General features: G+C 42.6%; 1 protein-coding gene across 12 annotated transcripts in view; it reads right to left on the reverse strand.

The window, feature by feature from the left end:
• The window catches only part of mecom (MDS1 and EVI1 complex locus), a 239,013-nt gene that overhangs the window by 145,608 nt on the left and 80,074 nt on the right, over positions 1–13,331 (reverse strand). For 9 of the 12 annotated variants that reach the window (XM_060834453.1, XM_060834462.1, XM_060834461.1 and 6 more), the window contains exons 5-6: positions 4,146–4,293; positions 1,766–1,922 (exon numbers count right to left, since the gene is read on the reverse strand). In XM_060834453.1, coding sequence (XP_060690436.1) covers positions 1,766–1,922; positions 4,146–4,293 — 305 coding nt within the window. The remainder of the gene's footprint in view (positions 1–1,765; positions 1,923–4,145; positions 4,294–13,331) is intronic. The other 3 variants (XM_060834460.1, XM_060834457.1, XM_060834456.1) reach the window with 1 other exon arrangement.

Below are 13,331 nucleotides of genomic sequence, written 5' to 3' on the forward strand. Positions count from 1 at the left end.
TGATCGAGGTGTACAAAATTATGAGAGGCATGGATAGAGTCAATGTCCAGAAACTTTTCCCCAGGGCAAGACTGACGGGTACAAGAGGGTCATAGTTTTAAGATATTAGGGGAAAGGTTTAGTGGAGCCGTTCTTCACACAGAGAGTTGTGAATGCATGGATTGCGTTGCCAGATGTGATGGTGGAAGCAAAGTCATTGGGGACATTTAAGCGACTGCTGGACAGGCACATGGAGAGCAGTGAGTTGAGGGGTGCGTAGGTAAAGTTATTATATGTTACATTAGGGTTAAACCTCGGAACAACATTGTGGGTCAAAGGGCCTGTTCGGTGCTGTACTTTTCTATGTTCTATGTTCTAAATGTCTAATTGCGCTGGACAGAGGAAAACATCTTGAGCCAAACACACATTGTTTGACCTTGACCTTGGACAAACAATGCGGGTAATAAGATATTAAAGAAGGAAAAGCAGGGGGAAAATTGGAAGAGGTTGGGGTTAGGTTTGGAGAAGGGAGTGAGACAACAGCAACAGAACATGGCCAACAGTGAGCTAAAAGGGGCAAATGAGATTACAGTCATATGTGACCAGAGTCAGGGTAATACAGGGCATACAGGATAATGCAGGAGGGCCAGGACAAAGGAACAGGGAAGACAACAGAGGAATTTAAACTCAAAGATGCAGCATGGTGGTCTGTTGGTGTCAGGGTGATGATAAACTAGGGGTTGGTTTGGAATGGGATTATGTTCACCAGAGAACTGGAGGAACTGATGTTCAAGGACAGTAATGAATGGGAGACCAGCCAGAATCACCATGACACAAACTTTAATTGTCAGCTTGTGTTTAAAATTCTTCCAGTCCTACCTTCCCATCTCTCTGACATTCTTCATTCCTGACAAAAGTCTCTCCTTGTACTTTCTATTCCTCTGACTCTTGTCATTTGAGCCCATATTCTAACCCACTGTAGGTGCCTGCACCCTTTGCTGCTGAGTCAGGACAGCATTGGACAATATGTGTCAGATTTAATCATTCATGACAAATTCAGCAACACATCAGCTTTGGTGAGATGGAGATGGATGACACATGGCTTTTGTGATAAAGAGGATATGGAATCAAAAATTCAGTTTGGGATGAAACAGGATGTGAGGCTGCAAAGCGTCTGAAATGTCTGGCTGAGGAGAGACAGGCAATGACCAGGGAGTCTGTGATGGGACCATGCTCAACAGCTCCTGTCTTCTCAACATTTAGCTGGAGTAAATAAACAGTTCATTCCAGACAAGTATGACAAGGATACAAACAGGATAAAGCTGCCCTATTCTTCCTCATGAAGATGTAAAAACATCAGCCTCAAAAGAACCCTGTGAATCTCCTCACCTTTTTTCATGTGGTTATCTCCAGTAAGTCTGACAAATTAGTGGGTCTGAGTAAATCATAGACATTTTCTATTTAGCAGACTCACACACTCCAAGAGCATTAATTAAGTTATACTAAGTCTTTAGACCTAGAAGCTGGGAATCTTGACAGAAAGATCACTATTATCTGCACAAAATGTGTTCAAAATCAGCTGGCACCTGTGGAAGTAGCACAAAGCTTTTTCTCAGAATAATTCCCTTGAAGATTTGTTGCTCCTGGTCTACCATGAACAATAATTCAAAGAATTGAATAAACTGACCACAAACAAACCCCTTGTACTCTACTGATATCAATGTATTTTTTGGTGAAAATACTGGTGACACGGCTAATGGTGAGGAGAATGATCAGGTGAACTCACAGATGAATGGCTTGACACTGCTGTGGATGTGCTTGTGTTGCTTGAGACCTGAGGAAGTGGCGAATGTCTTTCCACATTCTGGACAGGCGTGGGCCCGAGCACCAACATGCTGTGAGCGAATGTGTCTCTGCAGATTGCTGGGGTCTGTAAAAACCTGCTGGGGAATAGTAAAGAAATCTGATGCAGGGAGGTGAAGCAAACAATGTCTTTAATTTATGCACATCAATGTTCAGGTTTTTATACTAACGTGGAGCTCTGTTTCTGAATACAGCAATTTAGTTTAACACCAACTTTGAATTGGCTTTACCTTCATTTTGTGCTTAGCAGGTTCTCCTTCTCCCATCTGGTACTTTGCCAACTGTGCCAACGTTTGAACCAGAATCAGTACAGGAAGAATAATTTGTAATTTCTTTAAAATGTCTTAGGTTTAGATTAGATTTTTCCTGATTAGATTACTTAGTGTGGAAACAGGCCCTTCGGCCCAACAAGTCCACACCGACCCGCCGAAGCGCAACCCACCCATACCCCTACACATACCCCTTACCTTACACTACAGGCAATTTAGCATGGCCAATTCACCTGACCCGCACATCTTTGGACTGTGGGAGGAAACCGGAGCACCCGGAGGAAACCCACGCAGACACGGGAAGAATGTGCAAACTCCACACAGTCAGTCGCCTGAGGCGGGAATTGAACCCAGGTCCCTGGCGCTGTGAGGCAGCAGTGCTAACCACTGTGCCACCGTGCCGCCGTATCTCTAATTACTTTGAAGAATATTTTACAAAGACCCAAGTTTTCATAAATTGTAATTTTCTTGGATAAAAGTCTTTAACCGTATGATCTGATGACTTGGCCTGGAAGCAATACCAACATCTGAAGGTCGTGTTGCTGGTGAAAAGACCTGGAGGTAGAAGGCAATCTACATACAGATACAGGAATCCTTGGTGGTAATATATGAGCAGACTGAAAATTGTCAAAATTTGGAAACATGTGTGCATAGATGCCAAACAGCTGGGGGTTTTATCTGAAGTGACCAAACAATGAACCAAAATGTTACTGGTTGGTCAGTTAAAAAGGAACTTTGGAGAGCTACACTATCAAGAGTGTTGTGACCAAGGGAAAAAGAGTTCATGAAAGTGCATTTTGTTGATATTAATTTCACTCTTGAGTTTCAAAGGTCTCAGTCATTTTTGAACAGATCTCCTAACTTTCCCTATGGGAATAAAGACAAGCAGTTGGTGGAACAACACAGATATAAAATGCCATTCATCCTCAAAGAGAATTTTTGTGATTGTATGCGATGTATCTTTGTGTCATTGATTACTTAAAGTGAATGTTACCCTTTCAAGCAGCATTTGAAGTAGCATTGTTTGTTAATTTATTTTAATTTACTGTACTTCTGATTCAAGTTAAAGCAAAATTTACAAACACAAATCTTTTGGGCAATTTCTTCATTTGTGGGTCTTTCAGTAAAATGGGTTATTTTGATTTACAGTTTTGCTGTAGAGATCATAGCACAATGTATGGGACCAGGAATCCATAGTTTAACAATGGTCATTTATATATTTATATCAGTTTGTGCTTTATGTACTGATCTGCAAATACACCAAAATGAAGTTAATTTTGAAATGTAAAATTTAATATAATTAGTAAACATACATTTAAATGTAAAATAGAAAAGATTGACTGCAATATCTAATCTACCATAATATGAGGGTTGAATACACACTGCCAGTCGGTAAAGTCACAACCTGTAGGGTTGTGACTATGTGCATTGCCCCCTACTGGCTTTGCAGAATTTTCTCTATGATTTCATTGTAAAGTAGCCCACTAAATTAAGGTCAGGATTTTATTTTTAAAATATCTACAAGTTAACATATGCTTCGGCATAAATTGAAGGATTTCTAACACAGATCTTACAGCATTCAAATTTGTCAGAACATTTTGATCGTCTATGACAATATAAGCCAGGTGAAAGTGACCCATTTTACATTCCTCTGTTTCCTTTAAGAGAAATAAAAATACAAGTGATTTGAAACAGGCTGATAATTTGATATTACCCAATTTATACTATTTCACAATTTTCTTTGGATGCTGAAGTCACTGAAAAAAACACTTCATGTTTAGATAGTAAAATTGTTTTACTTTTAAAGCTATTTTTAATGTTTTTGCAAACATTAATGGATACCAAAATGGATGTAAATGGATACCAAAATGTCAAATTCATATTTGGAATCCAATTCTGTCTGAAAAATAATCTTGCTACAATTACATTCCTTCTTTCTTTCAGAACTTGGCATTCTTTGTGAACTTCTCATACTTTTTTACCTCAACCTGGTACCAGTGAGAAAAGTAAAGCAAGTGAAACCCGTCACCATACCTTGGCGCAGTTTTCACACTCGTAGTGCTTGCCGCTGTCGTGTGACATTTGGTGTCGAATAAGATTTGATTTCCAATTGAAAGCTTTTGGGCACTGGTCACACTTATATTCTCGCTCCTCTGTGTGAGTCAGCAGGTGTCTGTCCAAGCTGTAGAATCAGAAGTAGAGAGCTCATCAACCATTTTCTCTGTAGCAGAGGCACATTTTACCACTGACTCTGACATTTCTGCACTGAGTATGTGAATGAGCAAAAGGCTTTTATCTCAACACCTTTCTCAGAGTAAAATGAGGCACTGGTATTATAGAATTATCAAACATGTCTGTCAATGAAGGAGGCCACTCAGCTCATCACGTTTGGACTGGGAAAGAAGGAACAACCCAGCATGATACCAACTTTCTGCATGAATCCATTAGGTTGCAGGTCATGGCTCGTCGAGTAGTCATTCAAGTAGTTTTTTTTAATGTGATGAGGTTAAAACCTGTCTTGTCATCTCCTCCTTCAAACTAATGCAGGAGGGGATTGGGAGCCTGAATCGCAGTTCCAATGAAAAGGAGGTTGAATCTAGTGAGGTCAGATATAGGTTCACAAGGTCGCGAGAGGGCACTGGCAATCAGGGTGTTGGTTTGAAATGTGTGTACTTCAATACCAGGAGCATCCGGAATAAGGTGGGTGAACTTGCAGCATGGGTTGGTACCTGGGATTCGATGTTGTGGCCATTTCAGAGACATGGCCAGAGGAGGGACAGAAATGGTTGTTGCATATTCCGGGAATTAGATGTTTCAGTAAGAACAGAGAAGATGGTAAAAGAGGGAGAGTGTGGCATTGTTAATCAAGGATAGTACTGCAGCATCTGAGAGAACGTTTGAAGACTCATCCATTGGGCTGAGGTTAGGAACTGGAAAGGAGAGATCACTCTTTTGGGAGTTTTCTATAGGCCTCCAAATTGTTCCAAGGCTGTACAGGAAAGGATAGCAAAGATGATTCTTGATAGGAGCGAGAGTAACAGTAGTTGTTATGGGGTCTTTAACTTCCCCAATATTGACTGGGAATACCATAGTTCAAGTAGTTGAGATGGGTCAGTTTTTGTTCAATGTGTGCAGGAGGGTTTTCTGACACAGTATGTAGACAGGCCAATAAGGGGCGATGCCATGTTGGATTTGGTACTGAGGAATGAACCTGGCCAGGTGTTAGATTTGGAGGTAGGTGAGCACTTTGACAATAGTGAGCGCAATCAGATTATGTTTACAACAGTAATGGGCAGGGATAGGTACATACCAGAGGGGAAGAGGTATAACTGGGGTAAAAGCAATTGTGATGCGATTAGGCAAGATTTAAGGTGCATAGGATGGGGAAACAAACTGCAGGGAATGGACACATATGAAATGTGGAACTTATTCAAGGAACAGCTACTGCGGGTTCTTGATAAGTATATACCTCTCAGGCTGAGAGGTAGTTGTCTAGAGAGGGAGCCATGGTTTACTAAAGAGGTTGAGGCCCTTGTCAAGGGGAAGAAGAAGGCTTATGTTAGGATGAGGCATGAAGGCTCAGTTAGGGGGCCTGGAGAGTTATAGGTTAGCCAGAAAAGATCTAAAGAGAGGGCTAAGAAGTGTCAGGAGGGGACATGAGAAGTTGTAGGCAGATAAGATCAAGGAAAACCCTAAGACCTTCTATAGGTATGTCAGGAATAAAAGGATGACTAGAGTAAGATTACGGCCAATCAAAGATAGGAGTGGAAAGTTGTGTGTGGAATCTGAGGACATGGGGAAGTGCTTAATGAATACGTTTCGTCAGTATTCACATTGGAAAAGGACAATGTTAGTGAGATTATGGAGATAAAGACTACTAACACCCCCAGATTCTATGGACTACCTGAAGTACACAAACCAGACATCCCACTCAGACCCATAGTATCACTTCCAGGAACACCATCACACAAACTGGCTAAAGAGCTACAACAGAAACTGAAACACCTGATTAGCGGATCCAGACACTCTATACAGTCAACACAAGAATTTTTGGACATCATTAGAAATATACACATAGACAAGGAAGAAACCATGGTCTCATTTGATGTAACGGCACTGTTCACTTCTATTGACAAAACCCTAGCCAGAGAAACAATATCCAAGTTGCTGGACATACATAACAGACAACAGGACGCTGAACCTATTAACAAAGATGGCGTACTTAAACTACTGGACCTGTGCCTCACAACACACTTCACATTCAACAACCAGATATATGAACAAATCAACGGAACACCAATGGGCTCACCGATCTCCGGACACATAACAGAAGCAGTAATGCAAAGGTTAGAAAAAACAGTTTTAACACAATTACAACCCAAACTCTGGGTCAGATACATGGACGACACCTTTGTAATCATTAAAAACACAGAAATAGAGAACACACACCAGATCATCAACGCCACACTCACAGGAATCCGATTCACGAGAGAGGAAGAAAAGGACAATCAGCTCCCATTCCTGGATGTGATGGTACAAAGAACACCGAACGGAGAATTCACAACGAAGGTATACAGAAAAGCCACACACACAGACCAAGTCCTGAACTATGGAAGCAACCACCCCAACACACACAAACGAAGTTGCATCAGGACATTATTCAAAAGGGCCACAACACACTGCAGCACACCTGAACTACAAAAAGAGGAAGAAGAACACCTATACAAGGTATTCACCAAAAACGGATACCCGCGCAATTTCATCAACAGATGTCGCAGAGAAAGACAACGGAACGAGGACATGCCGCAACCCAAAGGACTAGCCACACTCCCATACATCAGGAGCATTTCCGAACTGACAGCCAGACTGCTGCAACCACTAGGACTCATAACAGCACACAAACCAACAGCCACTCTCAGACAACAACTCACCAGGACAAAGGACCCGATACCTAGCATGAGCAAAACCAACGTAGTGTACAAACTCCCATGCAAGGACTGCACAAAACACTACATAGGACAAACAGGAAGACAGCTAACGGTCTGCATCCATGAACACCAACTAGCCATGAAACGACACGACCAGCTATCCCTAGTAGCCATACACTCAGATGACAAATACCATGAATTTGATTGAGACAACACCACTATTATAGGGCAGGCCAAACAGAGAACAGCCAGGGAATTCCGAGAAGCATGGCACTCGTCCACAAATTCTATCAACAGACACATCGACCTAAACCCTATATACCGGCCACTGCAACGGACAGCAACTGACAACCGGAAGCGGCAGATTCAAACCAGTATAAATGCCGGAGGAATCAGCACAGAAGCGTTTCACAGGAGGCTCCCAAGCACTGAAGATGTCACCTAGAAAGGGGACGAAACGTTTGAAAGAAAAACTCCCAGCTCGGCGAACAGAACCACAACAGTAAAGACTACTAAATTAGATGGGATTGCGGTTGACAACGAGGAGATTTTAACAATTTTGGAAGATCTCAAAATAGATAAGACCCTTGGGCCAGATGGGAGTTATCCTTGGAATCTTTGAGTAGCCAGGAAGGAGATTTCAGAGCCTTTAGCTTTGATCTTAATGTCATCATTGTCTACAGGGATAGTGCCAATAGATTAAAGGTAGCAAATGTTGTTCCTGTGTTTAAGAAGGGAAGTTGAGACAACCCTAGAAATTATAGGCCCATAAGCCTTACTTCGGTTGTGAGTAAGGTGTTGGAAAAGGTTATGAGATAGGATCTATAATCATCTGGAAAGGAATAATTTGATTAGAGATAGTCAATACAGTTTTGTGAAAGATAGGTTGTGCCTAACTAACCTTATTGAGTTCTTTGAGAATGTGACAAAACAGGTGGATGAAGGTAAAGCGGTTGATGTGGTGTATATGGACTTCATTAAGGTGTTTGCTAAGGTTCCACACGGTAAGCTATTGCAGAAAATACAGAGTTTCAGGATTGAAGGTGATTTAACAAATTGGATCAGAAATTGAGTAGCTGAAAGAAGAAAGAGGGTGGTGGTTAATGAGAAATGTTCATCCTGGAGCTCAGTTCTGAGTGGTAAACCGCAACAATCTGTTTTGGGGCTACTGCTATTTGTCATTTTTATAAATGATCTGGATGTGGGTGTACAGATTAGATTAGATTACTTACAGTGTGGAAACAGGCCCTTCGGCCCAACAAGTCCACACTGACCCACTAATACCCCTACATTTACCCCTTATCTAACACTCCGGGCAATTTAGCATGGCCAATTCACCTGACCTGCACATCTTTGTGACTGTTGGAGGAAACCGGAGGAAACCCGCACAGACACAGGGAGAATGTGCAAACTCCACACAGTCAGTCGCCTGAGTCGGGAACTGAACCCGGGTCTCTGGCGCTGTGAGGCAGCAGTGCTAACCACTGTGCCACCATGCCGCCCACCAAGTTAATAAATTTGTGGATGACACCAAGGTAGTCAGAGTTGTGCTGAAGGATGTTGTGGGTTACAGAGGGACATGGATAAGATGCTGAGCTGGGCGGAGAAGTAGCAATTGGATTTAAATGTGGAAAAGTGTGAGGTAGTTCACTTTGGAAGAAATAACATGAATGCGGAGTAATGGGCTAATGGTAAAATTCTTGGCAGTGTAGATGAACAGAGAGATCTCGGTGTCTCAGTGCATAAATCCCTGAAAGTTGCCACCCAGGTTGATAGGATTGTGTGTTGGCATTTATTGGCAGGGGATTGAGTTTCGGAGCCATAAGGTCATGTTTCAATTATACAAGACACTGGTTAGGCGCACCTGGAGAACCGTGTGCAGTTCTGGTCACATTATTGGAAGGATGTGGAAAGGCTTCAGAGGAGATTTACTAAGATGATGCCTAGTGTGGAGGGAAGATCTTACGAGGAAAGGCTGAGGGACTTGGGGCTGTTTTCGTTGGAGAGAAGAAGGTTGAGAGGTGACTTAATCGAGACATATAAGCTAATCAGAGGGTTAGATAGGGTGGACAATGAGAGCTCTTTTCCTCAGATGTTGAAGGCTAACACAAGGGGACATAGCTTAAATTGAGGGGTGATATATTTAGGACAGATATTAGGGGTAATTTCTTTATTCAGAGAGTTGTAGTGGTGTGGAATGGCTGCCTGCAACAGTATAAACTTGCTGAAATTAAGGGCATTTAAATGGGCATTGGATATACATATGGATAATAATGGAATGGTGTAGGTTAGATGGGCATCAGATTATTTTCACGGTACAACATCGAGGGCCAAAGGGCCTTTACTGCACTGTAACATTCTATGTTCTATGTTCTAATCTTTCAAACAACTACATTGAATCTATTTTCCCAGGACTTCATCCTTCTTCCCTCTTTACTCTCTTTCAGTTCCTTATAATTTGATAAGGATCAATTAATTCACCCCCTCAGTCTGCACTCTTCACAGGAAATAACCATGGTCTTTCAACCTTTCTACAAGACTGAAATTTTAATACTCGCCTAAATTAAACTGTAAAGGTGTTGGAAATATTGAGCAGATCTGGCAGCATCGACGGAGGAAGGAACCGAGATAATACGACAGGGGTGATTGAGTTTCTAATCTCTTTTTTGGTATAATCGCAACTTGCCTCTAATGCAGCAACCAGTCTTCGCACAGTACTCAAGTGGTGGTCAAATTGAGTTGAGCAGAGCTTTCGAAAAATCTCCCAAAAAATTTAATGTTTAAAAGCAGACTCTCTCAATTCTTTACCCTTAAATTGTCCAGTGGACCCTCACAGCCTCCATTATGTCACCAACTGGGAATTTAGACAGTGCAATGATTGAAGGAAGTTATTCTATTGTGGAGGGCTTCAAAACAGACTTCATTTTGCCCTCACCTACTGCTCTGGCCTGTGACTTATTCAAAGAACAAAGAAAATTTACAGTCTAGGAACAGGCCCTTCGGCCCTCCAAGCCTGAGCCATTCCAAATCAACTGTATAAACCTGTTGCCTAATTCCTAAGCATCTGTATCCCTCTGCTCCCCACCTACTCTTGCATCTGTCCAGACGTATCTTAAATGAATCTACCGAGCCTGTCTCTACCACCTCTGCTGGCAACGCATTCCAAACACCACCACCTTCTGTGTGAAGTACTTACCGCGTGTATCCCCCTTAAAGTTTCCACCTCTCACTTTGAAAGCATGACCTCTCGTTATTGAATCCTTCACCCTGGGAAAAAGCTTGTCTCTATCCACCCTGTCTATACCCTTCATGATTTTGTAAACCTCAATCAGGACCCCCCTCAATTTCCTTTTTTCTAATGAAAATAAACCTAACCTACTCAACCTCTCTTCATAGCTAGCACCTTCCATACAGGCAACAATCTCATAAACCTCTGCACCCTCTCCAAAGCGTCCACATCCTTTTCCCAGAACTGTACATAGTTTTCGAAATGCGGTCAAATCAATGTCTTGTACAATTTTAACATGACTTGCCAGCTCTTATACTCAATACCCTGTCCAATGAAGACAAGCATATCATGTGCCTTCTTGACCACTCTATCCACCTGTGCAGCAACCTTCAGGGTACAATGGACCTGAGCTCCCAGATCTCTCTGCTCATCAACTTTTCCCAAGGCTCTTCCGTTACTATATAGTTCGCTGGAATTAGACTTCCCAAAATGCATCACCTCACATTTGTCTGGATTGAACTCCATCTGCCACATCTCTGCCCAACTCTTCAGTCTATATCCTCCTGTATTCTTTGACAGTCCTTTATGATCTCTGCTACTCCACCAATCTTCGTGTCATCTGCAAACTTGCTGATCATACCAACAGTGCCCTCTTCCAGATCATTTATGTATATTACAAACAACAGTGACCCCCAACACTGACCCCTGTGAAACACCACTGGTCACCTTTCTCCATTTCGAGAAACTCCCTTCAATTACTACTCCCTGTCTCCTGTTGCTCGACCAGTTGTTTATCCACCTATCTAGAACACCCTGCACACCATGTGACTTCACTTTCTCCATTCATCTACCATGGGGAACCTTATCAAACGCCTTAGTAAAGTCCATGTATATGACATCTGCAGCCCTTCCTTCATCTATAAACTTGGTCACTTCCTCAAAGAACTCTATTAAATTGGTAAGGCATGATCTCCCCCACACAAAACCATATTGCCTATCACTGATAAGCCCATTCTTTTTCAAATATAAATAGATTTTATCCCTCAGTACTTTCTCTAGCAACTTATCCACCACTGACATCAGGCTCACTGGTCTGTAGTTACCCAGAATATCCCTGCTACCCTTCTTGTACAGAGGGACAACATGAGGAATCTTCCAATCCTCCGGCACCTCACCTGTGTTTAAGGATGCTACAAAGATATCGGTCAGGGCCCCAGCTATTTCCACTCTTACCTCTCTCAGCAATTTGTATAGGTTTCATCCGGTCCTGGGGATTTGTCCACTTTAATAACCTCTATTCTACCCAACACATCTTCCACATCTACTCGCAGGAACTACATACGATATGGACTGCTGCAGTTCAAGAAAGCAGATTACCACACTAATAGCTCTACAGAGACCAGTATCCTATCACCAAGTCCCCCTTTATTTACATAGGGAGAGTCCATGTCACTGATCCAGCTCAAGACCACAAGACCATAAGACATAGGAGCGGAAGTAAGGCCATTCGGCCCATCAAGTCCACTCTGCCATTCAATCATGGCTGATGAGCATTTCAACTCCACTTACCCGCATTCTCCCCATAGACCTTAATTCCTTGAGACATCAAGAATCTATAAATCTCTGCCTTGAAGACATTTAGCGTCCCGGCCTCCACTGCACTCTGCAGCAATGATTTCCACAGGCCCACCACTCTCTGGCTGAAGAAATGTCTCTGCATTTCTGTTCTGAATTTACTCCCTCTAATTCTAAGGCTGTGTCCACGGGTCCTAGTCTCCTCGCCCAACGGAAACAATTTCCTAGCATCCACCCTTTCCAAGCCATGTATTATCTTGTATGTCTCTATTAAGTCTCCCCTTAATCTTCTAAACTCCAATGAATACAATCCAAGGATCCTCAGCCGTTCCTCATATGTTAGACCTACCATTCCAGGGATCATCCGTGTGAATCTCCGCTGGACACGTTCCAGTGCCAGTATGTCCTTCCTGAGGTGTGGGGACCAAAACTGGACACAGTACTCCAAATGGGGCCTAACCAGAGCTTGATAAAGTCTCAGTAGCTCAGTGCTTTTATATTCCAAATCTCTTGAGATAAATGACAACATTGCATTTGCTTTCTTAGTCACGGATTCAACCTGCATGTTTACCTTTAGAGAATCCTCGACTAGCACTCGCAGATCCCTTTGTACTTTGGCTTTACGAATTTTCTCACCATTTAGAAAGTAGTCTATGCTTGTATTCTTTTTTCCAAAGTGCAAGACATCGCATTTGCTCACATTGAATTCCATCAGCCATTTCCTGGACCACTCTCCCAAACTGTCTGGATCCTTCTGCAGCCTCCCCACTTCCTCAGTACTACCTGCCTGTCCACCTAACTTTGTATCATCTGCAAACTTCGCGAGAATGCCCCCAGTCCCTTCATCCAGATCATTAATATATAACGTGAATAGCTGTGGCCCCAACACTGAACCCTACGGGACACCGCTTGTCACCAGCTGCCATTCCAAAAAAGAACCTTTTATCCCAGCTCTCTGCCTTCTGTCAGACAGCCAATCCTCAATCCATACCAGTAGCTCACCTCAAACATCATGGGCCCTCACCTTACTCAGCAGCCTCCCCTGTGGCACCTTATCAAAGGCCTTAGGGAAGTCTAGATAGACCACATCCACTGGGTTTCCCTGGTCTAACCTACTTGACACCTCTTCAAAGAATTCCAACAGGTTTGTCAGGCACGACCTCCCCTTACTAAATCCATGTTGACTTGTTCTAATCGACCCTGCTCTTCCAAGAATTTCAAAACCTCATCCTTAAAGATGGATTCTAGAATTTTACCAACAACCGAGGTTAGGCTAATTGGCCTATAATTTTCCATCTTTTGTCTTGATCCTTTCTTGAACAAGAGGGTTACAACAGCGATCTTCCAATCATCCGGGATTTTCCCTGACCTCCAGTGACTTTTGAAAGATCTCAACCAACGCCTCCGCTATTTCCTCAGCCACCTCCCTCAGAACTCTAGGATGTATTCCATCGGGGCCAGGAGATTTATCAATTTTAAGACCTTTTA

The sequence above is a fragment of the Hemiscyllium ocellatum genome, chromosome 13, assembly GCF_020745735.1.
Source record: "Hemiscyllium ocellatum isolate sHemOce1 chromosome 13, sHemOce1.pat.X.cur, whole genome shotgun sequence".
Taxonomy (NCBI): domain Eukaryota; kingdom Metazoa; phylum Chordata; class Chondrichthyes; order Orectolobiformes; family Hemiscylliidae; genus Hemiscyllium; species Hemiscyllium ocellatum.